Below are 23,317 nucleotides of genomic sequence, written 5' to 3' on the forward strand. Positions count from 1 at the left end.
GGATATCTGATATCCGACCCTTGTAAAAAAAAAAAAAAAAAGCCCTTCAGTTCCCAAAGGGGTCAAGACCCAAAAGGTTGAGAACTGTGGTTCTGAAGGGGCGCATGTGTCCCTCCCTTTGGACTATCGGACTGCTGAAACAACAGATGCCAAGAAACTAGAAATTTCCCTAGAAGTCTTAGACGGCGAGAAGGAAAAAGGCTGGAGTCTAGTGCTAGCCAGAGGCGGGGCTAGCCTCCTGAGAGAGATCTCACACAGTTCTGACTCTGACAGACAATCTTGTAGGAGAGGCTGGAGCCTAGACATTGATGAGTCAGCGATGGGTGGTATTGACATCCTGACCAAGGCTGTTTACCTATGTATACCCCTTGTCTTTTATTTAAATAAACTTCACTTCAGGATTTGGGGTAGGAGTGGGTCTCAAGAGCCCTCTGTTCCTCTTCCCAAGGTGGGCATATTGAAAAAAAACCTTCCATTTCCTGCTTTCTACTATTAATTTTGTTTTCAATTGGATGATTGAGGATAAATGGCTAAACCTGGCTTGTAAGGAGGCTGGGCTGTCAGTGCAAAGGCTCTGACCCTAAGTCTAGTTAACATGATACCGCCCCCGCCTCAGCAGCTGCACTTTCTCCCTGGGCAGACTGTTGACCTCTGACCTTGATGTCACCTAGGCACAGTGTGAAGACACCACCAGAGTTTCCTACCAGCCCCCGAATCAAAACTCCATGGAGACTCGCCACTGTGCAGCCAGAAGTGTCCCTGCAGCCCTCTAGACAAATTCCAAGAGCTCCCTCTGACTTTAACTGACTCACAGGTGTCTCATTCCAACCCCACCCCATGTGGCTGTGCCCATGTGGCCACCCTCACCACCCCGCTCCGGGAACTGCCTACTTCTCTCTGACAAACGTGCAGGACAAAACCATGAACAGTGTCTCGGTTATTTTCGGAAAGCTCAGGGAACGGAATAAAGCCTCACTGATCTCTCTTGCTTCCGAATTGGGGCGGGGGGGGGGGGGAGAAGATGAGAATGTTGTCATTTCTGGCGTAACCCCTCCCCCTCCCAACCCAGTGCTCCATCATACATTCTCCAACCTACTTTCCCCCTGTGTCACTTTGCTTCCCTGAGCCTGAGGCCCCAGGGTGGCAGGCATGGTTGCTCAGAGGGTGGAGGACGCAGAAGTTGCCTCCTCCTTCCCTCACCAGCCCTGGACCACTGCTGCTGACTCAGAGGCTCTTCAACAACACAGCACTTCTGGTGGCTCCTATGGATGGGTGTGGACAGATGCGGAGGTTATGGCAGGCTCAGGGACAGGAGGGGAGGTCAGGGCTCCAGCACATTTGAAAGGTGGCTCAGCTGCCCAGGATGGAGAAACCCCTACAGCTGGGCAACAGGGAACATCTGGATGGAGAGGTGGGATGAGGCTCAGATTGAATGCCCAGTGTCCACCCACTGGGTACTGGTCACCGTCTTCCACTGGAGTCCACAGATGCTCAAGCCCCTCTGATAAAATGGCGCAGCAGAACCCCACGCATAACCTCCTGCAGCTCATCTCTTGATGACTTAGACCCAGCGCAAGGTAAATGCTAAGAAACCGCTGTTTCTCTGTGTTGTTAGGGTGGAAGGACAAGAAAGAAAGCCTGTGGGTCTTCAGTGCTCATGCAGCTCAGCTCGGGGCTGTTTGGTCATGCGTGCCCTCTGCCTTCTAAACATAAACCTCATGTCAGGACCCTGAAGGTGAGCTTGAGGTGAAGTTTCTAGACCTCTGTTCTTCCTCACGAGGCCACACTGAATAAGCTTCCCCTCCCTCCTTTCTGCTTTTCTCTATTTGTCTTCAGCTGGACTACTGAGGAGCTAAATTTGGCTTGTAGGGAGGGTGTCGGGGCCCAGGCGATGATACATGTATTTATGTGTTTACATGCTGGCTGTTGTGTGTGGGGGGGTGAGTGCGCGTGGGCAGACAGATGTGCAGATATGCACACATCTGGTGGCAGCCAGAGGATGTCAGGTGTGAGATCCACCTATCTCCACCTCTCTAGTGCGGGGATTGTAATTGTGCTTGCCCACACTGAGCCCGTCTATGCCATGTAGAGGTCAGAGGGTAACTTGGGGAGTTGGAGTTGGGTACTGGAGAGTGAGCACGCTGGTTGGGCTCGGCAGCAAGCCGCTTGAACCCAGTGAGCCACCTCGCTGGCCTATGTATCTGGCTTTTTAAAGGTGCATTCGAGTATCGAACTCAGGTCCTCGTGTTTGCGAGGCGTTTGCTCCGCCTGCGACATCTCCCCAGTCCTTTCCTGCACATTTCTGAGCCAGTGTTAACTGACTCAGTGGGGGTGGGGTGGTGCGGAGTCCATTCACACAGAATGCTCACGGAATACTACTCTGAGCTTTGATCTGGAGTGGCTTGATATATGGCAAAAGCTAACCAAATGTGGCTAGATGTGGTGGCGCACGCCTTTGATCCTAAGTGCTCCCAAGGCAGAGGCAGGCTGATCTCTGACTCCCAGGCCAGGACTACATAGTTACATTCTTTCTCAAAAAAAAAAAAAAGTGTTTATTTTGTAAAGTGTGTGTGTGTGTGTGTGTGTGTGTGTGTGTGTGTGTGTGTGATGGGGCGCTCAGCGGCAAGATTCAAAAATAAACATCTAGATCACAGCAATCACCGATAATAACTAACAATGACAGTTTCCTTTGGTTTCACAGACCCTGCAGCCATGTCGGTAGAAGGCTGAGCTGCCTATTTAGCGAGCCTCTCCGAGTCAGCAGCGGGATCAGGCGCTCCCCTATGGACGATGCTCCCACGCCCGCTTACCAGGATCTTGGTGGTGTAGGCGCTGTTGATGGCAATGGCGTTGACCAGCAGCTCCATGGTCTTGGCATTGATGGAGCTGGGATCCGGGATTTCCTTATAGTGGACATCGCCGACGTAGGCCTGGACCACGGTCATGCGGTTGGTGGTCAGCGTGCCTGTCTTGTCCGAGCAGATGGCTGTGGCATTGCCCATGGTCTCACAGGCATCCAGGTGGCGTACCAGGTTGTTGTCTTTCATCATTTTCTAGAGAATGGGTGAGAGGGGAACCGTGAGGAGAGAGAGTGGGGGGAGGGGCTTCCTGTGCCTCAGCCTTCCCTTGACCTGCATGTACAAACCACTTCTGGGCTTCTTTAGCCCTGCAAAAGAAGGTCTCCCTTTTTTATCAATCATTTGGACCATTTAAGTTTTGGTAACTGAATTTACTAATTTTCACCACAGAGTCCCTCACTTCCTGTTTTGGGAGCAAGGTCCCATGTACCACAGGCTGGCCCGAAACTAGCAATCTATCCAAGAATGACCTTGAATTCATGATCCTCATCTCTACCTCCCAAGTGCTGGGATTACAGGTGTGCTCAACCATACCTGGCTTCATCTACATTCTTTTTTAAAAAAATAAATAAATATGAATATATATTTACATATTTACATGTATCTCTCTCTTTATATATATCAGAACCTCTGGGACTGGAGATATGAATAATTGTAAACTACCATGTAAGTGCTGAAATTGAACCCGGGTCCTCTGGAAGAGCAACAAGTGCTCTTAACCTCTGAGTTATCTCTCCATCCTCTTCATCTACATTCTTTATAGAAAAAAAAAAACAGAAAAGATTAAAAAAAAATTAAGGCTGGATCACTCCTAATTACTCCTAGCTTAACGTAAGTAACTGCTCCTCGTTTGGTTCTGAGTTTTTCAAATGTTTTCCTGGTACTTGGTTCGAGAGACCCAACAATTTCACTCTAAGTAGACACATTTAGGATACGTATGTGCTTACAGATGCGGGAAAATATCTGTAGAAATACAAAAACAATAATGTCGTTATCACTATGTGATAGAACTGAGAATCTTATTGACTTCTTCAGGTATGTAAATCACCTTTTCTATAATGAACATATATTATAGCACACATTATAAGTACTGTTTGTGTATGTGTGCATATGCATGTGTGTTTGTGTGTGTGCATACATGTTTATGTGTGAGACAGTCACAGGAACATGTTTAGTGTCCTTCTTTCCAGCTCTCTGCTTTATCCACTTGAGGCAGAGGCTCTCTCTGGACCTGGAGCTCTATGCTCTTGGCCTAGACTGACCGGCCAGTGAGCCCCATTCCTTTTCCTGTCTCTGCCTGCTGAAAGTGCCGGAGGGTACAGGCACACACAGCTACACACAGCCACACACAGCCTTTTACATGAGAGCCTGAACCCAGGTCCTCTGGCTCACCCAGCAAACACTCTTACCCACTGAGCCACCTCCTCAGCCCCACCCCCAAAACTAACCAACCAACCAACCAACCAACCAACCAACCAACCAACCAACAACAAAACAAAAATCACAGAAAAAGGAAAATAAAGGCTAGTGAGTCACTTGGTAGGACCCAGATGGGAGGAGATAACTGACTCTCCATGCTAACACACACACACACACACACACACACACACACACACACACACACACACACAGTAATACAAAAGAAAGTGTATGTATGTTACTACCTATAACACATGTCTCATTTACCAACATCTTTCCTCTTTACATTTATAGCACTAGCCTACTGGACCTATTTGTGTTTATTTCCCTCTGTGTACTTTTTTTCTGACCCACTTCTTTACTCCTAACTTCTCCTAGATTCTCCTGCAAGTAATAAACATGATGTAGTTCTCAGGCAGGCCCTGCTGACATGCTGGCCCCACTTGGCAAGAAGACTTTGTGAAAAGTCCCTAGAGGCAAAATCTAATGGAGTCTGTGCCTAGGGATTTGATCTCCTTCATTCTTGTTCCCCACAGTAATTCTTTATTGCAAGGTTAAAAAGAGTACAAAAGGACTATTTAAATAGATATCTATGTTACTAAAAATGAACATTGGTAGGGTAAAAAGCTGATGTGTTTTCTTTCTTATGACTCCAGTAAGTGTACAGTGAGTGTCTGATCAATGGCAATTTGAGTTTGCGACGTGCTTTACAGTATATTTTCTGGTGTTGTTCTGTAAGGATCCCGTGAGACCTGGGAGGAGCCTAGAAATCCACTTTGCAACTGACAAATTCCAGACAAAGTGAGCTGAGCCAAATGACGTGTGGTGAGCATGAAGCCCGGAGTTTGAGGCCAGCTCTGCCTGACTGCTCAGCTCTGACTAACCTACCCGCTCTGCCTAGCCTAACACAGCTCTGCCTAACCTGGCAGTCTGGCTCGTTCCATTGCGTACCAGTGCACCTGCTCTCACTGAAGGAGCCATGGCTCTTTTCTTAAAGAATCTCTCTTTGGAAGCCAGATTTAGCGGCACATTCCGGCACTTGGGAGATACAGGCAAGAGGACAGCTGTAAGTTCAAGGCCAGCCTGGTCTATACAGCGAAACTCTATGACAAACAAAACAAAATCTGAAACAAAATGTATAAAAATCTCTCATCAGGACTATCCAGCATGGTATACTGCTCGGGAATGACGGACACTTGAAATGTGTAAAGGATGCTGGATTTTAAAGACATTATGAAAGCAGTTATCTTCAGTGAAATATCTCTTTTGGGTTGTTGATAATTTGGACATAACTTTGAGTGAATTTGCATTATTAAGGTTAAGGTTACCTTGTTTTTTTTTTTGTTGTTGTTGTTGTTTGTTTGCTACAAGGTTCCATGTATTTTAGGTTAACCTTAAACTTGCTATGTAGAAGAAGATGACTTTGAACTTCTAATCTTCCTGTCCCATTTCACACATCTTGGGAACGCAGCTGTGCCTTTCCCTGCCTGGTTTATGTGATGCTGGGGATCAAACCCAGAGCCTCCCGCATGCCAGGCAAGTGTTCTACCATTGAGCTATACTTCAGGTCACATTTTGCACCCCCTCATAGGCATGGAAATACTTGCCCATTCAGAGGCAGGTGGAGGCTAGAGATTGACATTTGGGTGTCTTTTCTGCCTTGTTCTTTTGAGATAGGGTCCCTCTTTGAACCTGGAGCTTGTCACGTCAGCTAGACTGGTTGACCAGCATGTCCCCTTCAGGATCTGCCTGTGTGGGTCCCTTCTGCTGGGGTCACAGGTTCATGCTGCCAGGCCTGACCTTTCTGTGGGTGCTGGGACCTGACCTCTGGCTTCCACACTTGCACCCAAGCACTTTACACGTGGAGACAGCTGCCCAGCCCTATTTTTAAAAAGGCAGTTACTGGGATGTTGAAAACAACGACAAGCCTAACCCTGGATTGTATGATGTTCCTGTTGCGAAGAACCCATGTACCTAAGTGCTCACTGCTGCGTTCCTGGTGGCGGCCCTCAGGGCAAGCTCAAAGAGGACGTGTTGGCTTCACTGTTTATCACATGCTTTTGCCAGTCACATGACTCGGGATGACCAAAGGTGCCAGAGATCAGAACTGCAGAAGACACTCAGGCCTAAAGCTGTCTGCTCATAATGTCCCCAAACCAGCTCTGCCAAACTTCACAGGAACCCTGAGCTCAGTGGTGTGGCCATGGGGACCTGCGCATTGCCATGCTCTGAGCCCTTGAGGAGCTCATGTGGAAACGCAGGGAAAGGGCCTAGCATTGTGCTTGTTTTGACCTATCTGGGCTTTTGTCTGTGGGAGAGGGTTTCTCTGAGAACCGTAGGAGAGGGAGTTGATAAGGGTTGTATCCTTTACACAGAACTGCCACTCGCTGGCACTTGCAGGGAGATCACTCTCCATATGAAATTACATCTCAGAGCTCTGTCCAAATTCTGGCTTGGAAACTGACGCTCGCTTCACCCCTCTGGCTGAGCTGCCAATGCCTCAGAGTGAAAGCCTTCTCAGTGACATCTTGGTGTTGGGACCATGGGAAACATGTCCTTTTCCCTTGGATTGCCCATCCTTGCCCCAAAGGATAGGCAATCCAAGGGAAAAGGAAGAACATGAGAACATGAGCAGGCAGGACAGTGTGGCAGTGGTACTGTGGGCCAGATGTGGGGCGTGTGGGCTCTCTGATGGCCACTGCTTCAGCAGCTATGTGGGTGCTTAGGGAAGGCCCTAGATCCCCACTTGGCCAGCAAACATCCAGGTGGTGCATCATTTAACCATTTGCCAACCTTCCTGTGTTTGCAGCAACCCCTACCTGAGGGGTAAGGGCTTCCTGTGTGGTTTTGCTCATCTCTTCCACACCTTAGGACAGGACCTGTGGGTTTGGTGGGATGGGGTATGTGCTTGCACGGTGGTGTCTGCGTTTGACAGTTTGCACTGCCACAGCCTTGGGTTTGCCAATTAAGCAATCTATCACTGAGCCATCTATCACCCAGCTCCATTTTATTGGGTAAGTCCGAGTCAATTGCCAATATGGATCTGGACAGTTTATATTAAGTATAGTTTTTTTTTTTTTTTGGCTCCTTCTTGAGAAAAATTCTGAAGGTTTGGAAAGCCCAGGTTGCACCCCCATAAAACCATACTTGGCTGGGCTGAATAATGGGGGCCTCTGTGGCCAGGGCCAAGCTCTTGGTTTGCTTCTGAAGCTGTCTGAGTTTGGAGGACTTTCCCCCACTCCCTCCAAGTCCTTGCTGCAGGCACACTGTTCTTATGCCAGTTTCAAGTTCTAGCACTGCATCCGCCCTGGTTCCCCGAGAGAACTCCAGCTGGGACTGCCTCAGCCACCCAACACTGCCCTTCTCCCCTCTTACCTTCACAGAATAGGCCAGTGAGATGGTGACGGCCAGAGGGAGGCCCTCAGGCACGGCGACCACCAGCACCGTCACACCAATGATGAAGAACTTGACAAAGTATTGGACGTAGACGGGCGTGCACTCCGTCAGCCACGGCTTCTTGTTGACCACGAAGGTGTCCACGGTGAAGTAGAGCACCAGGATGATTACCGTGATGGCTGACATCACCAGGCCTGTGACATGGGGACACCTGTTCAGAGGGCTCCGGGGGAGATGTTCACTAAACCCCTTCTGGGGGCCTGTCGGGAAGACCTCAGCTCATCTCCCAGCTGTACTTCCTCACTTTGTGGCCGGGAGCCTCGCTTTGATCCTCAGGGATCCTCAGTTGCCTGTTTTGTATAGTGAGGCACAGGGGGCCTATTTCCTTCCTGGGGGCTTTGGAATGCTCATGTGGAAGTGCAGGTAAAGTGCCTAGGCTGGTGCCTGCCTACACAACACCCAGCCACACTTAAGACACGTGGCTAGGGAACATGTAGACACAAGAGCCACCAGTCATGCAGTAAAGAGTCAAGGTTGGGGTCTTTTGCTCATTCACCCAACAAACACTTTTGAGCACCTGCAACACGGCGGTGTGCGGTACTTCCCCATCTTCCACACAGGGATCTGGACATAACAAAGACAGACACCCTGCTCAAGCAGAGGTAGGTAAGCAACCAGTAGATAAATACATAGCAAGAGTGTTGGATTATAGGTGCGTGTGTGTGTGTGTGTGTGTGTGTGTGTGTGTGTGTGTGTGTGTGCCACCAGGCAGGGCTTTAGTAAGTTCATTATAGTCACGGGACTGCTGCTGTGAGGAAAAATGCCACGAAGATGTGGCTGAAGATGTGGGCGCTATGAAGTGGCTGCTGCAGTGATGACCAGGGACGGGGTCTTGGAGGAGTTGGCTTTCGAAGAGACATCAGGGATATGTGTTGTTCTCGGGGAGAATGCCCCAGGTGGAGGGAACAGATTGTTTGGACAAGGGAACAGAGGCTCAAATAGAGGAAATGATCAGCAGATGGACGCAGGCTAAGGTAATGCTGCCAGATCAGTATGCCTAACCCTGACCTGCCTCTGGTCCCCACCTAGGTGCTGTGAGGACTGTGCCTACGTGCTTTCTCTGATGGGGGAGGGGTGATGGGCCTGTGGGCACAGCCACCCCACAAGATGTCCACCATCCCCTGGCAACTCTGTGTGGTGGGTGTGCCCTGACATGTGGCTTGTGGTCTAGGGAGTCCCATGAGATGGAGCAAAGACTAGGAATTCTCCACAAATCTCAAAACTATGGCTTTGATGTGCATTTCTTGCTTAGCAGACTCAGCTTGGAGTGCCCATCCCTGAATTCCTGGCTGCCATCGGTTCAGCCCCAGAGGGAGGGGTTGGGGGACTGGGAGCCCAGAAAACTTGACCGGGAACTTGGCAGGGTGGAGTGGGAGCCAGGACTGAGGTCTTCGGAGGCCAAGAGGTTGTCATCACTTAGTTGTTTCTTGGTTCCTTAGTGCCACATGCTACACTGTGGAGTCACCTGCTGTGACAGCCATGGCAGCCAAGGAGGAAATCCCTGAGCCCGTATCTCCCGACTCCAGCTCCAGCTGCAGGGCATCAGAGCCTGGCTCTACCCCTGCCTGACAGCCGCAGGGGCGGGAAGCCAAGCTCCCGGCTGCCGAGAGAGCTGTCACCAGGTTTAAATATAGACTGCTGAGCCTATAATTTGCAGCTGTCCCCTGCTGCGCCGTCTATAATTAGAAACGGAGGCAGCCACAGAGGCCTCCGTAGCCAGGTGGGAGGTCTTGCCTTTCTCAGACACCCTCAGTGCAAGGGGAGGTCAAGGCTGTGCTGGAGGGCTGGGGCTCACCTTACAGCTGGGATTGGCTTCCCACGGCTATCACCTGCAGCTGTCATCTCAGTGGAGGGGCCCTGGATTGCTCGCTGGGGATCAGACAATCCTTCTACACCATAGCTAGGGTGGTCTTTACTTAGTCCAAATCCGTTCTGGCTCTCTCTTGCTGTTAACCTCTTCCATATTTTCCACTGTCCTCAGGCTAAAAGTCTTTGTTGTTTGAAACTCTAAGCCCTACAAAGTCTGTCCACCATAGGCTAAGTCCTCTGTCTACCGTAGGTTAAGTCCCCTGTCCACCCAGTCACCTTTAATTCCCAAAGCAATCTGCCACACAGTGACAAGAATTATCACCAATTACAGAGGAGTATGCAGGAACTCAGAGCTGGGGGAAGCTGCCAGCCCAAATTCCCAGAGCTGTGGCTGTGGTGGTCTGTCAGCAGAGCTGGCTTCATTTACCTGGAGCAGGGAAGGCCCTAAGGACCAATGGAATCAAGGTTCTTCTTTTACAGGTGAGGAGATAGAGGGCAGAGCAGGGCAGGGCTCTGCAGGGAGGTCCCTGCTGTGAACTCACCTGCCTTGCCAATCTGCACAGCCAGCTTGGTGAGCTTGCCCTGAAGCACCGACTTCTCTTTCTTATGCATGTTGGCTTTCTTCTTGTCATCTGCATCGCCGCCCTCAGCGCTCTTCAGGGGTTGCATCTCCATAGCAGCTGCCCCATCCTGCTGCTTGGCTGTAGGGGCAGAGCATGCATGTGCACACAGACACACACATGCAGGTCAGCCTACAGGCTGGGAGGCTTAGCACCCACCCTGCCTGCCCAGTAGAAATTGCCCCATCTGGGCCCTGCATGGCTGGCAAAGAAGCCTCGATGGTACCTGCCCCTTCCAGCTGCAGTCTCTGGGCCCAGAAGTACCTGGGTCCTGGGATCAGAGACACATGTGGGATTTTACAGGACAGGGCTCTACCCTGGATTCCCGGCAGGACAGGGCTAAACCAAAATCCCACCCTTGGCCCTCTCACAATCAGATAGAAAGAGAAGGGCTCTCCTAGGTGTTCTTGAAGCCAAGTAGTTGGGTTGCTAGGCAGCTAGCATTAGGGAGGACACAGCTTAAAAAGAAAGTAAGGTGTCCTAGGCACAAGTTTTAAGCCCCCATCTCCAGTCAAGGGATCCTCGTCAGTGTGGGATGGAGAGAAAGACCTGCCACTCTTGAGAGCAGAGGCCAGCCAACCCTCTCCTTGTAATGGTCTCTAAGAGCCCACTTCCAGACCCCAGCTGATGGGTGGGCTTGGGGGATCCTGGCCATGGTGTATCCCTCATCTCACTATGAAACCTCTTTGTCTTACCCACTATTATGAGAATCATGACTGTACCCCCAAAGATGCCAGAGCACCCCAAAGCCGTGGGTGTGTCTGCCTCTGGCCCCAGTGAGTCCCTATCTCTGTATGACTCGAGCCCCATGGCTGCAGTTACCTTTGCTCTGGCTGCTGTCGGCACTGCCATCCTGCATTTTACCTACACAACAGAGAATTTCAACAAACAACAGGCAGCACAGGTCATCACGAGGACGCAACAGGCCACAGACACTCATGTCACAGACAGGAAAGCCTAAGCTGTCAGGGGATATCGAGATCTGGAATCAAGGCCAGTCCGGCAGTCACCTTAGCCACAGGGGCTGTGGGGCCGGAAGGCTCTGGATTCTCTTTGGGGCTGGATGTGGGTGGTGTTTCTGTTGGAATAGCATTGGCCTTGAGTTTTTAACAGATGAAAAAGAACGAATTGGAAAGTGAAAGGGGCCAGAATCTGCACCGGAAGCAGAGGGAGGATCCCAGATCCCAGAACTGAGCCTCACACACAAGGCTTATGGCTGAAAGGAGGAAAAGAGAAACTTTCACATCTTTCCTTCCTCCCTCTCTCCATCCCTTCTTTTCTCTCTCCTTTCCCTTTGTAGTAATGAGGATTTGAACCTAAGGCTTTGTGCGTACTATGCAGGTACTCTGCCACTGTGCCACCTCCCCAGCCCTCCCAGGTTACCCTTTAGCTACATAATTCTTATTTTCCATATATATATATGGAGAGATAGATAGATAGATAGATAGATAGATAGATAGATAGATAGATAGAGAATAATCAATGACCAGTCTTCTAGAATGGAGAGAATTGGAGGTCAACATGTCCCTTCGTCCCTTGTTTTGGGCTTTCTCCTTATCTCTCTGAAGGATGTGATGCTAAGACACCAAGGACACCCCTGCCTGAAGTCTGTAGACTGTACAGGGCAGAGGATGAGCAAGGGGCCACTGAAGGTCTGAGAGAAGGTCCTGGCCCTGGGAGGAAGCCACTGGTCCCTGAACAAGAGGTCTTAAGCAGTAGCTCCAGACTCACAGAGAAGCTAAGAATCCGTGGCTACACTGGGTGTTACCAACCGTGCCAGGGCCTGATGCTGCCAGGTGTGGGGGAAAGGCTGGGTGTGAGGCTTTCTGCTGGGCATCAGTGCTGCCTGGGAACCTCTACCCCAGCCTGGGCCCCTGTGGACAGATGTGGAGATGGCTGCTTCTTGCCTGAGACACCTGCTCTCAGCTGTGCCTTCCTGTCCGCTAGGCCTGTGCCACTCATTCAACTGTCCCCATAGCTTTGGTCCCTGAGGAGGGATGAGGGAAAGACGTCTATCCATGGTATCTACTGACAATGCCACCAGCTCTGGGCTCACATGGTCTCTATGCTTTTCATCTAGTGCAGTGGTTCTCAACCTTTCTAATGCTGCAACCTTTTCTTTTGTTGCTACCTGTAACTGCAATTTTGAGTCGTGATGTAAATATCTGATATGCAGGATATCTGATACGGGGTCAACCTGAGAGCCACTGGTTGAGAACCATTGCTCTAGTGCCTGTCACTATCTCTTCTGAGAAGGATGCTTGTGTTGGACTCCCACCTATAGTGAAGAAACTGAGAGGGAGGTAGCTCCTAGGCAGAGGTGTGCCTGAGCCCGGGGCAGGGGGCCCATGGTGGCACTGCGAAGGGCTCCTGAGAATCTTGTCTCGACAACAACCAGCTGTGTGGCCATGCCTCTCTTAGCCTGTTCACCTTGGCACCACCGGTGGGGTGATGTATGTAAACTCTGGGAGCACCTGGGAGTTTGCACTCAGAACAGTCACTTCCAGAGTCCAGCCTTCAGTGGACTGAAGACGTTTCTGCGAGGGTCATCTCTTGTTCGGTCCTGCAAGGTCAGGTGGGAGGGACCATCAACCTCATCATTTTATAGATGAGAAAACTGAGGCCGACGGATGTCCAGAGGAAGCTTGTCTTCACAGAACACCTCCAAAATAACCCTGGGGCTGTATGATTAGCTTGCTACTGTCACTGGGGATGGGTGACTTCGACAGAGCCCAGCTCTCTAATCATCACCCCAAAACTCCCAGCAGAGGGCCAGTGTCCCATCTTCTCTTCCTACTGTGAAATGCTTTCTTTTATATTAAAAACAATATGATTTTTTTTCCAAAAAGAAAAGAGTAACAGGAAATAATTATTTCTGTTTTCTTATAATCATTTCACTAACTAGGCTAAGGAGTGCCAAAGGACTGGGCTCCCAGAAGCACTTTCTGGAATGCTGGAAAGCCTTGTTTTGCCTCAATATTATCAGATGTCCTAGCTGCTGCATGCACCCATTAAACCCAGCAATTCTCTCTTTTATTGCCATAGCGATTACACTGCCAGAGAAATAATCACCAGTGCACACGCTGGAGAAAGGGAGCCATATCTGGGAGCGTTTTGCTGCAGATGGCCTGTTTTGTCAGAAGCAAGGGACTTATTTGAGGCTCTTATTAAACTGGTGTCCACCTGGCCCTGCATTGTACTGTGGCAGCTAGCCCTGTTGCCACACGGGACATGGAAGACGGGCCCGAGGATTAGAGAGGGGACCCAGGATAGGAGGTGAGTGGGGTCTCAGATGCTCTGCTCTGCATATATTCTTGACGGAGCCATCTGGAACCTGGAAGAACCCTGGACGGGTGATGATAAACAAGCTTGGGTAGGGAAAGGCCAGGAGACCTTAGAAAGGCCACTTCTCTTCCCTTCTCTGTGAAATGGGACCATAGCACCTGCCAAGTTCTGTGAGGAGGTCAGGAAGTCATGGGGCTGCATCTTCTGTCTTGATTGACAGTGAGATGTGCATGAGAGTAGAAATAAAAACAGTAATTGTGATGCCCCCAGGATGAGCGGACATTCCACCTTTCAGTTTCAGAATTGAGTTAGGGAACCACAATTTTTATGGCTGTTCCTCTCCCCCCACCCCCATCACCAAGGTTTGGCTCAGAAAAAGAAGTTGTGATTACAGCGCGTTCCCTCTCATTGTCCCAGGTTCAGCCACTAGCTCTCTGTGCTCATTTCTAGAGTCTGAACAGTACTACATTTCAGGTTCTCATGTGTTGGCCTGGTCTGGGGTCTGATGCCTGCTTTCTTTTCTTTTTTTCTTTTTTTCTTTTCCTTTCCTTTTTCTCTTTCTTTCCTTCTTCCTTCCTTCCTTCCTTCCTTCCTTCCTTCCTTCCTTCCTTCCTTCCTTCCTTCCTTCCTTCCTTTCTTTCTTTCTTTCTTTCTTTCTTTCTTTCTTTCTTTCTATTATAGGCACATGGCACTGCTTTTGGTCCTCAAACGTCTTTGATTAGGGGGTCATTTTCCTAGGGGGAAGAAACCTCTTCATTTCCTTGGAAAACCTTTAAGCCACACTCTACTGTGGAATCCTGGATTGACTAGAGAAAAACACAGCTCAGAGCCAAGCATATCTGTGTTCTGGATTTATAGTCCCATTCTGCTACTTTCTTTTTATTTTAAAAATTTTTATTTTACATGTGTGAGTGTTTTGCCTGTATGAATGTCTGTGTACTGCCAGTGTGTCTGTTGTCTATGGAGGTCAGAAGAGGGTGTTGGATCCTCTGTAACTGGAGCTATAGGCAGTTATGAGCATTCAAAGGGTGCTAGCTAGTGTTATTTTGTTGTTGTTTTGAGATGGAGTCTTTCTATATAGCCCTGTCTGTCCTGGAACACATTTTGTAGACCAGGCCTTGGGTTCACAGAGATTCTCCTGCCCCTGCTTCCTGAGTGCTGGGATTAAAGGAGTGTGTCATTGCACTGGGATTGGGCTAGTGTCTTGATTTCCTTGAGTCTCAGTTTCTTCATATTTCATACTTGGACAATGAAACCTGGGTCACAGGGACTTCACAAGGAAGAAAGAGATGCAAAGCCTGAAACGCCAGTAGTAGTGTCAGTCCAGAAACTAAAGCTCCTTATCCTCCCTTCCTGTGGGTTCTGGCTGCAGCCTATAGGTGAAACTCCCCTTTTCTTCTGGAACTGGCTGTTGTGGACGATGCCTATAGGCTTGTCTCCTAGGGAAAGTGGGTTCCTGGTTTCTTCTTCCACAGCTGTGGGTTTGCCCATGCTGGCTCTTTCTGTCACCTCTCAAACACCCCCTCCCCCGTTGCTTGACACCACCCACAGCCCCAGCTGCCTTCCTTCCTCCTCCTGGGCTTGAAATAGACCCACATCAGAATTAGCAACTGCTTGCAGAGGTGCCTTGTGAAGCCCCTGACATCTTCCGGGTGGGTCTGCTGGTCGCTTTGAAGGCAGTAGGTTGGCTAGTGGTATAGGGTGGGAGGGTAGGGTTTCCACATCCTGCATAAGGGCTTGGAAGTGAACTACAGAATGGATAAGAAACATGTCTGGCACTCAGTGGTGTTTCTGTCCCTTGCCTTGGCTTCTCTGGCAGTGTTTTCACGGCCAAACCCTAATACCCCATCAAGCATCCAGGTACAGCCTCGGTGGCTACCACAAGGACCTGACTGGGAAAAGGGTGTTATCTGAAGATTATGAGATTAAGAGATCTCTGGAGCAAGTGGTTACAATCCTCCATGCTTGTGTGTGAGGACAAGATGATGAAGACCCAGGGATGGAGGCAGCCACACCTACCAGCCACCCATGGAAAAGTAAGAATATAGAGACCCATAGATACTCCAGCTCAGGTACCAGTGAGACACACCAGTTCACACCAGAGAGACAGACTAGACCCAAGTCCCACAAGCCTCCGTACTTGCTGGCTTGTCAAGAGAGAAGAGAAAGTGACTGAGGGGAAAAAAATGTCTACCTGTGGCTCAGCCATGCTTGGTGGGGTTAGGGGGTGGAACTCCAGCCTGAGTCACCACCTCTGGGGAATTATAGAGGAGGCTTGGAGCTTTCACTAGGGACCCAGATGCTGACTTCTGTTTAGTTCCTGACCCCAGGCTACCTTTCTAAAAACCAGAGCCAGAATGGCACGCTGGTTCTCATGGATCCAGATCTGAAAGCAAGGTCATATGGAATTGACTTCTTGGGTCGTATGCTTTTAAGTACCTGTCCTATCTGGGAGGGAGAGTGATCTGGGGTGGCCATGCATGTCAGAGATCTGTGGGACCCAGGATGGGGAAAAGCCTTGAGTCAGGGGGTAGAGAAGAAGGCACCCAGCAACCCAGCCCGAGAGCTCGCCGTGGAGACGTACCATTGACTAGGCTGGCATTTGCGCCACCTGCAGCATTTGCAGGCGCTGCGCCGTCGGCCGCTGTGGGGGTGGGAGGGATGGAAAATGCAATGTCACAATGGAGAAGGCGACGACAGAGACATGAACCTACTGGGGGATAATCACATGGCTTATTCTTAAAAAAAAAAAAAAAAGCTCTGCTGGAAAGTGAGGAATTCAAATTGGAGATGTGGATGAAATGCCCCTAACGGATGTCACAGGGGTGGGGAGGGATGGAGACTCAGGCACAGAGGGTCTGTGAAGGACAGCATGGGGTGTGGTCAGATGCTCAGGTGGGATGGCACTTTGTTTATTATTTATTTATTTTGGGGACAGGGTCTCACTGTGTAGCCCTGGCTAGCCTGGAGTTCACTTTGTGGAGCAGGCTGCCCTTGAACTCACAGAGATCCACCTGCCTCTGCCTCTGCCTCTGCTGGGATTAAAGGTGGGCACCACACACCCGGCTGGGATGGCAGTTCTATGGTGACATCTGGACTGTGTTGGCTCAGCTGGTCAGGTGGGAACCCCATGGAATGAGAAAGTCCAGTCCAGGAGTCAGTTATAAATGCTCGGTGAGTGGTGCTGTATGGCCTAGACACTTCTCAGGGGCCTACCCCGTGACCGCCATTGTTGTGTCCCTGAAGAACTGCCGTCAATGGTGGTGACTTAGTATCAGGGCACTGCCCGCCACTACCTTCTCCTTCCCTGACCAGCTCACTGAAGATCACAGGAGTAGTCCCCTGTGAGATATCTCACCCGAAGAGGGGCTTCTAGCCATCTCCATGTATATTAGGGAGATCTTAGAAGTTAACAATGGGATGGTACCACCCAGTTCACCCCATGGAGTTCTGTCTTGGGGTGGGGATACGGTATGCTTGGAAACGGGAGCTGAGACAGCTCGGTGGGGATGCTAGTCCATTGTGTGTTTTTGGGGGTGGTGGTGGGAGTGCTATGACAAGCGAGGTCCTGCATGCTAGTGTGGGGGGCTTCAATGGAGGTGCCCTTGGCCTGGGACATAAGGACAAGAGGGCAGAGTGAGTTTTTTTTTTTTTTCTTGTCCTGCTTGGGTGGAATAAAGGAATGTCTATAGAAGATAATCTCTAGTAGGCACGGGGTCTCCCCCAGCTAGGTGCTGCTGATCTAGGGGCCAGGCCTGGGGGTCCACAGCTGTAGCTATTTCTAAAAGCCCATCTTCCCTGAGGGTGGTCTTACTGTACCTGGTAGCTGAAGGCCATCCCCCTTCTTCACACCTGTGTGATGATTTTTGAGACATGTTAATGAAGAAGCACATACAGTCTCATGTACAACACACCAGACCACCCACCCACACACACATGCATGCCTACACCACACCCATGCACACATGCACACACACCACACACATACACACATACACACATGCACATATATACACACCACACACACACGCACACACCACACACACATACACACGCACACACCACACACGCATATGCATGCACACACACATGCATACACCACATGCACACATACACACATGTACACATCACACACACAGACACACTCGTACACACACGCACACACATGCACACACACACACCTGCACACAAGACCATCCTGGACTCTGGAGCTGTGACTCAGGCTGACATGATGGGATGGGAAGACCAAGCGGTCCAGTTCTGGCTCTCCTGCCATAAGCCTTTCATACTCCACCTTGACTCCCTACCCGGAACTGAATCTTGTGCCTCTCTGAATGCTGGTTCAGATTCAACAAAGAACTCTGAGCGGCACCCAAGCGCCACTGAGGTCTATCTTCCTCATGGCACTGTCAGATGTGGGACTGGCCTGCAGCAGCTTCTGGGTATCTGTGCCCAGCCAAGCCCCACAGCGACTGGAACATGCGTACAGAGTACTGCACTCCAGCAGCTTCCTAGACTGCCCTGCTGCACACACCCAGTCTATTCGCCCTGACTACAGGTCCTCACTCCTACATGGGTTCCTGTCCCAATACCTGCGGGGACTCCCAGCCAGGACTGTGCCCCAGTTAGAACTCAGTCCTACTTTGCTCTCTCCAGCCTCTTTATTTCCCAGATAACAGATCAGCTTCGCTCCTCATGCTGGATGTTGAAGGGATAGTTGTGACCCTAGGGGACACACCAGAAAGGAGTTCTTCCCTCAGGTACTAGCAGCCTTCGTTCCTGATGCAGGTTTTGTGTTCCAGTGGCCTCTGGGCATGGGTAGCATACTTGCCTGAACTTGAGGAGGGCCATCTGCTCTCTTATTAACAACTCCAAAAGGTCAGAATGTTGGGGGAGCTACCCTAGAGCTCTGGAAAGGAGACTAAAGACAGAGTCTGAAAGGGGACTGTGCCTGAGACTGAGTGTGGATTCCAGGTAAGGGGCTGGCTGTTCTGGGCTTTGGGCTCAGAGCTTTTTGTGTGAGCATCTTTCCTCTGTTCTAAAAGGTATTTGTAACAGACTGATACTCACTGCACTGAGGGGTACCCTGTGAGAAGACTCTTACTTTGAAAGGGGAAGTAGACCAGGACATGGGCAATGTGTCAGCTCCTGAGGAATCAGAGTCTTCTCTGCCCATTCCTGGCATTCATCTTGCTGGAAGGAGTGACAGTTTTGCTGGTAGAATTGACAATGTCAGAAGGAACATTTCTGTGTGAGGATTTATACTCAATACTGAGGTGAGGGGGAGCCAGCTCCTGCTGGTTGCTTTTACTGCTGGAGCCTGGCAACTGAATGATGTACTCAGCATCCCGAGCCAGGCTTTAAGGGAAAGGAGGGGCCTCTGTGACATGACTGGACAAGACAAAGACTAGGGCTGATGAAACATACAGAACCCACCCAACTCCAGCAGGCCCATGGGACAAAGGTGGAGGCTGTTGGCACAGGGCATGATGTAGCAGGCACTCTATAATGTGGAGTGAACAGATAAATGGAAAATGTGGCCTTAAAAGCTCCTTTCCTGTTATTTTTTATTTTTATTTTTTAGTGTGTGCATGTAGGAGGCTTACCTTTTTTGTCTTTCTTCTCTTCCTCTTCACCACCAGCCCCCAGCAGGGTAAATATGATGCCAGTCTGAGAGTTCACACCCACAGCAGTCACCACCATCCGTCCTGAGCCCTCCATCACATGGGTCCCTGCAGAAGGTATAAGCCCTATTACTATTACATGGCCAAAGCCGCCTCCCCAAATGAACAGAAGGATCAGGCATCCATCAGCTTCCAGTGCCTTTCCCACTGAGATCATTGGGCGGCACCTTCAGCTAAGAGCTACATCATGAGCATGGTGTGGCCTTTGTAGAGGATACTGCCTCAGGGGAGGCTGAGATGGGCTTGTGACGATATTAGAAGATTGCTGTTGCCTCCTATACTAGCCTGGACAGTCACCTCCTGCTTGTCTCTATCTTCCACTTCTTCACCATTATAGGCCAAGCAGAGAATACAGTATTTAGAATCAGACCTCATTCTGCCACGAGGAAGAAATGAGAACTAAGACCCAGAGAGTACTGCTGAGAACTGGCCCACCTTCCTACCTAATGGAGAATTCGGGTGTCTATGAACTGAGATGAGAAAGCCTCAAATCATATGTATATGTATATGAATATGTATATGTCTATGTATATGATAGTGGATGCCGGGAAGCAGACTATTCTATCCACTGGGAAGTGCAGGGTGGCCTCTGCCCTCCGCTCCTCAGCCAACTCTGGCACATTCAGTAGCCGTGGCTGCTCTATGAGATTGCCTAGCAGTGTTAAGCTGACCCACCACTCACAGTGCTCTAGGCACCAGCTCTGCTCCTATGCTGGGGGGAGGGGATTGACTGTCTCATGAAATGGAAGCCCCAGGAAAGCTTTGGAACACCTACTGTGTACACAAAGGAAATATTTGTAACACCTACTGTGTGCTGGTGCCATGCCTCACCCCGACCCTAGAAGCAGTAATCTCAGCTCTCACTCCAGGGGAAACTGAGGCTGAAAGGGTGAGGTAGGCTGCCCCAGGCCCCACTCCAATGAAGGACAGTGCAACACTTTAAACTCTCTATCTTTACAGCCTAGGATATTGGACCCAGCCCACTTCTTTCCAGGGAAAAGGCCCAAACAGCTAGCCCAAGTGAGAGGACACTGGCCAGGAGGTGGCTGTGCTGGTCCTGAGTCTGGAGGCCAAAGGAAGGCTGTTTTCCACCTGCCTACCAGAGAAGGGATGGAAAAAGATGTGAGGCCAATTTCCACCCAAGATAAGCACGCCTCAAATCACCTTCTAATCTAATCACTCCCATCACCACCCAGGGCCTGGCAGCTCCTGTCACCTGTGCAGGTAGATAGAGGAGAGAGAAGGGGACAAGACAAAGCTCATCAGATCTGGGAAGCCTCCGGGAGCTTCTACTGCTGGGTAGAAACAGGGGCTTTGAAGGGGGGGGGGACACAGCCCCTGTCTTCCAAATACCCCTCTGGCAATGTCCTGCAGCCCAGATCCCTCCCAAGGCAATGACTCTCAACCTTCCTAATGCTTCCTAAATGCAACCCTTTAATATAGTTCCTCATGTTGCAGTGACCTCAACCATAACATTATTTCCTTGCTACTTCTTGACTGTAATTTTTCTACCGTTATGAATCGGAATGAAAATATCTGATTCGGGACACCTGTGAAGGAGTCATGACTCCTGAGGGGTCATGACCCAGAGGTTGAGAACCACTGTCCCAGGGCTTGGCTGGCTCTCTGAGGCCCAAGTGATGCAATTAGAACCCAGGATCAGATACCAGCCTTCTGGACTCCTCGTCCTCTGACTTCTGGCACTTGACTGCTAATCCTAGGGCATCTGAAGCCTTTTCCGAAGCTTGAGATGGTCTTAAGCAAACTGAGCCAGCGTTCAATATTCTGGAGTCTATCGAATGCCACCCACTTCTCAGGGACTTACAAAATACTGGAACTTCTGGCCAATATATAAGCACTGGAAGATGGTTTGGTCTCTAAAAGTTTAGATTTCCAGCTGCTTCAGTGGGATTGCTGGGTAAGTGCTGTGGGTCATGCCTTTCCAGGCACTAAGAGAGCAACTGCAGCCTTGCTCTGGTGTCGAGGACCCCTGGGGCCACAGACTTGGGTTTCTGGGATTTCTTAGCCCTTCTCTTTGCCCATTCTGATGTGTTATGGTTTGGTGTTTGTTTACCTATCCATCCTGGGGTCAGCTGTGTGGATGCCTACAACTTGGTCTGCATCTGAGATCTTTCTAGATTCTTCCCCCCGATTCTGGGTTTGGTGGATGCTAAGCCAGAACTCATTTTCTCTTATCTCTCCTCACTTTCGCTATGCTTGAAAGTGAGTGCAAGCCTGTGGTCCCCACAACAGACTAGGAATACCCCTCACACAAGATGTGGACACTAGCTCCTGGGGGCTCAGGGTCCGTCTAGGACCATGGCTGAACCCAGCTGGGACCCATCTCGCCTCTTCTTGACTTTTCTTTGCCTTCTTTGACATCAGACGTGCCATGCACCAGCAGACACCAGCAGAGAGTTCTGAAATTGGGATTTGGGAGAGGTCCTTGGATACCCCAAAATTAGTCTCTATGCATCCCTGAAGGATCAGCAGACAGGAAGGCTGGTAAGATCTCCTGGCAGAGGTAGAGAGCTCAAGACATCTAATCACGGCAGCAATGCTGAAGATCTACCTAGAGGAGCTGGGGTGGGGGAGGGGCAGCCCTGAGAGGCAGAAGGGACAGGGCAGGACACGGAGATGAAGGAAAGCTCCTCCCTTCCACAATACTCCTATGAACTGGGACAACTAACCCATTTTACACACAGGCAAATAGAGGATCAGGGAGGACGAAGAGATTGTCTGGGGCCCCCAGCCTAAGAGTATCAGAACACAGCCTTGTCTCCACCAGCCATAAGGAAAGACATCCACAGGGGTCCTCAGTGTGTCCTACTGACCCATGGCAGTAGCTCCTCTTTTGTGACACCACTGACACTCTGCAAGCCTCACAAGTTAACGGCTGCTCAGAGAAGGCAGCAACACACAGCCGTTAGGTCCCAGAGCCCAGGTCCCATTTATCCCCACTGCCTGCTCTTCCTACATTCCGCACAGCTTCTCATTTCCTCACTCTGCAGGGCTCAGGGCTAAAGCTGGGCACAGCCTCCTGATGGCAGTGGCCTCAGGCTCAGGGCTCCTTACCTGGACTTGATTTGCTAGAGAATTGGTCCAGAAGTCTGTCTGCCTGCCTGCTGTGGGCAGGGGCCCTCGGTGAGAGACCAGTTAGATTAGGGCTGGCAGGAACATCATCAGTCCTGTTCTTTACCTTAGATAGTTTGCACAGTGCAAAACTCACCAACGCTGCAAAGCAGTACCCAGTGTGCTAATAGGGGTTGCTGTGGAGGGCACTGATGGCCACGGGGACCTTCCTAATGGGATAGGTCCTGAGCAGATGGCAGCAGTCAAACAGACAAAGAGGAGGCAGGATGGGTCTTGGAAGGAGGGTCTGTCTGTCCCGAGTGGCCGGAGGGAACAAATCCCGTGGGTCTGTAAGTGAGGTCTGGCAGGTGGTGGTTAAAACACGTCATCAGATGTAGGGTCTCCCAGCAGGCCACTCCGATCCGTCTAGGCTCTGTTTATACAGCCAGCAACGGAAACACACTCTGCTTATTCTCTTTGTATTTGTTCAGTTTCCTGCTGCTGGCCTCACCCGTCCATGCTCGGCTACCCTGCCCCTTGCCACCCGGCTGGGCTTCCGTGTATGGTTGGTTTCTTCCTCGTCCATCTAGTTAGTTTATCATGGGCCTGGGGGGGCTATCTTTGGGGATCTCCACTCCAACTTTCCCTTTCCTACCCTCCCTAGGAGCAGACCCTTTCAAGCTGAGAGGCATGTTTTCCAGAGCTTCCCGCTAGCCCTGCAAGGTCAGCACAACCTATGGGAATCCCTGGCCCAGCCATTCTTCTACATCTTGCCCTCAAGGATGTTCCTTGGACCTTGGTATCTGGACAGCAAAGCCAAGCCACTTTACAGACTCCACATAGCCTTGGGGACCTGTGGTGGCTTCTGTGGATCTCCCCTGCTTGTCTTGGTCCTCACATGCCACCTGCTCCTGACCTGAACACTAGCCCATGCTTCAAGGACCCACTTGATTCTTAATGAGACCCAGAGTGTCCACTCTGTCCCTGGCTCCATCTTAGCCCATCTGGGATGTGTTCCCTATTCCATCTCCTAAGACTTCAGGCCTCCGTTGTCTTCTGGTTTCTAGCATGTCTGGCCCCTAGATGTCCCCACCTTTACCATCTTCCTTAAGTG

At 50.4% G+C, this 23,317-nt stretch overlaps 1 protein-coding gene across 11 annotated transcripts in view; it reads right to left on the minus strand.

Annotated features, from left to right (window-relative positions):
• Atp2b2 (ATPase plasma membrane Ca2+ transporting 2) overlaps nt 1-23,317 on the minus strand; it is a 104,589-nt gene that overhangs the window by 44,055 nt on the left and 37,217 nt on the right. For 5 of the 11 annotated variants that reach the window (XR_009591912.1, XM_021637684.2, XM_060383954.1 and 2 more), the window contains exons 5-11: nt 19,054-19,179; nt 17,267-17,299; nt 16,032-16,091; nt 10,985-11,026; nt 10,085-10,243; nt 7,653-7,867; nt 2,811-3,053 (exon numbers count right to left, since the gene is read on the minus strand). Coding sequence is in view for 10 of the 11 variants with exons in the window: in XM_021637684.2 (XP_021493359.1) it covers nt 2,811-3,053; nt 7,653-7,867; nt 10,085-10,243; nt 10,985-11,026; nt 16,032-16,091; nt 17,267-17,299; nt 19,054-19,179 (878 nt within the window). In the remaining variant the exon portion in view is untranslated. The remainder of the gene's footprint in view (nt 1-2,810; nt 3,054-7,652; nt 7,868-10,084; nt 10,244-10,984; nt 11,027-16,031; nt 16,092-17,266; nt 17,300-19,053; nt 19,180-23,317) is intronic. The other 6 variants (XM_021637680.2, XM_060383952.1, XM_060383950.1 and 3 more) reach the window with 4 other exon arrangements.

Source organism: Meriones unguiculatus, chromosome 5 (assembly GCF_030254825.1).
Source record: "Meriones unguiculatus strain TT.TT164.6M chromosome 5, Bangor_MerUng_6.1, whole genome shotgun sequence".
Taxonomy (NCBI): Eukaryota; Metazoa; Chordata; class Mammalia; order Rodentia; family Muridae; genus Meriones; species Meriones unguiculatus.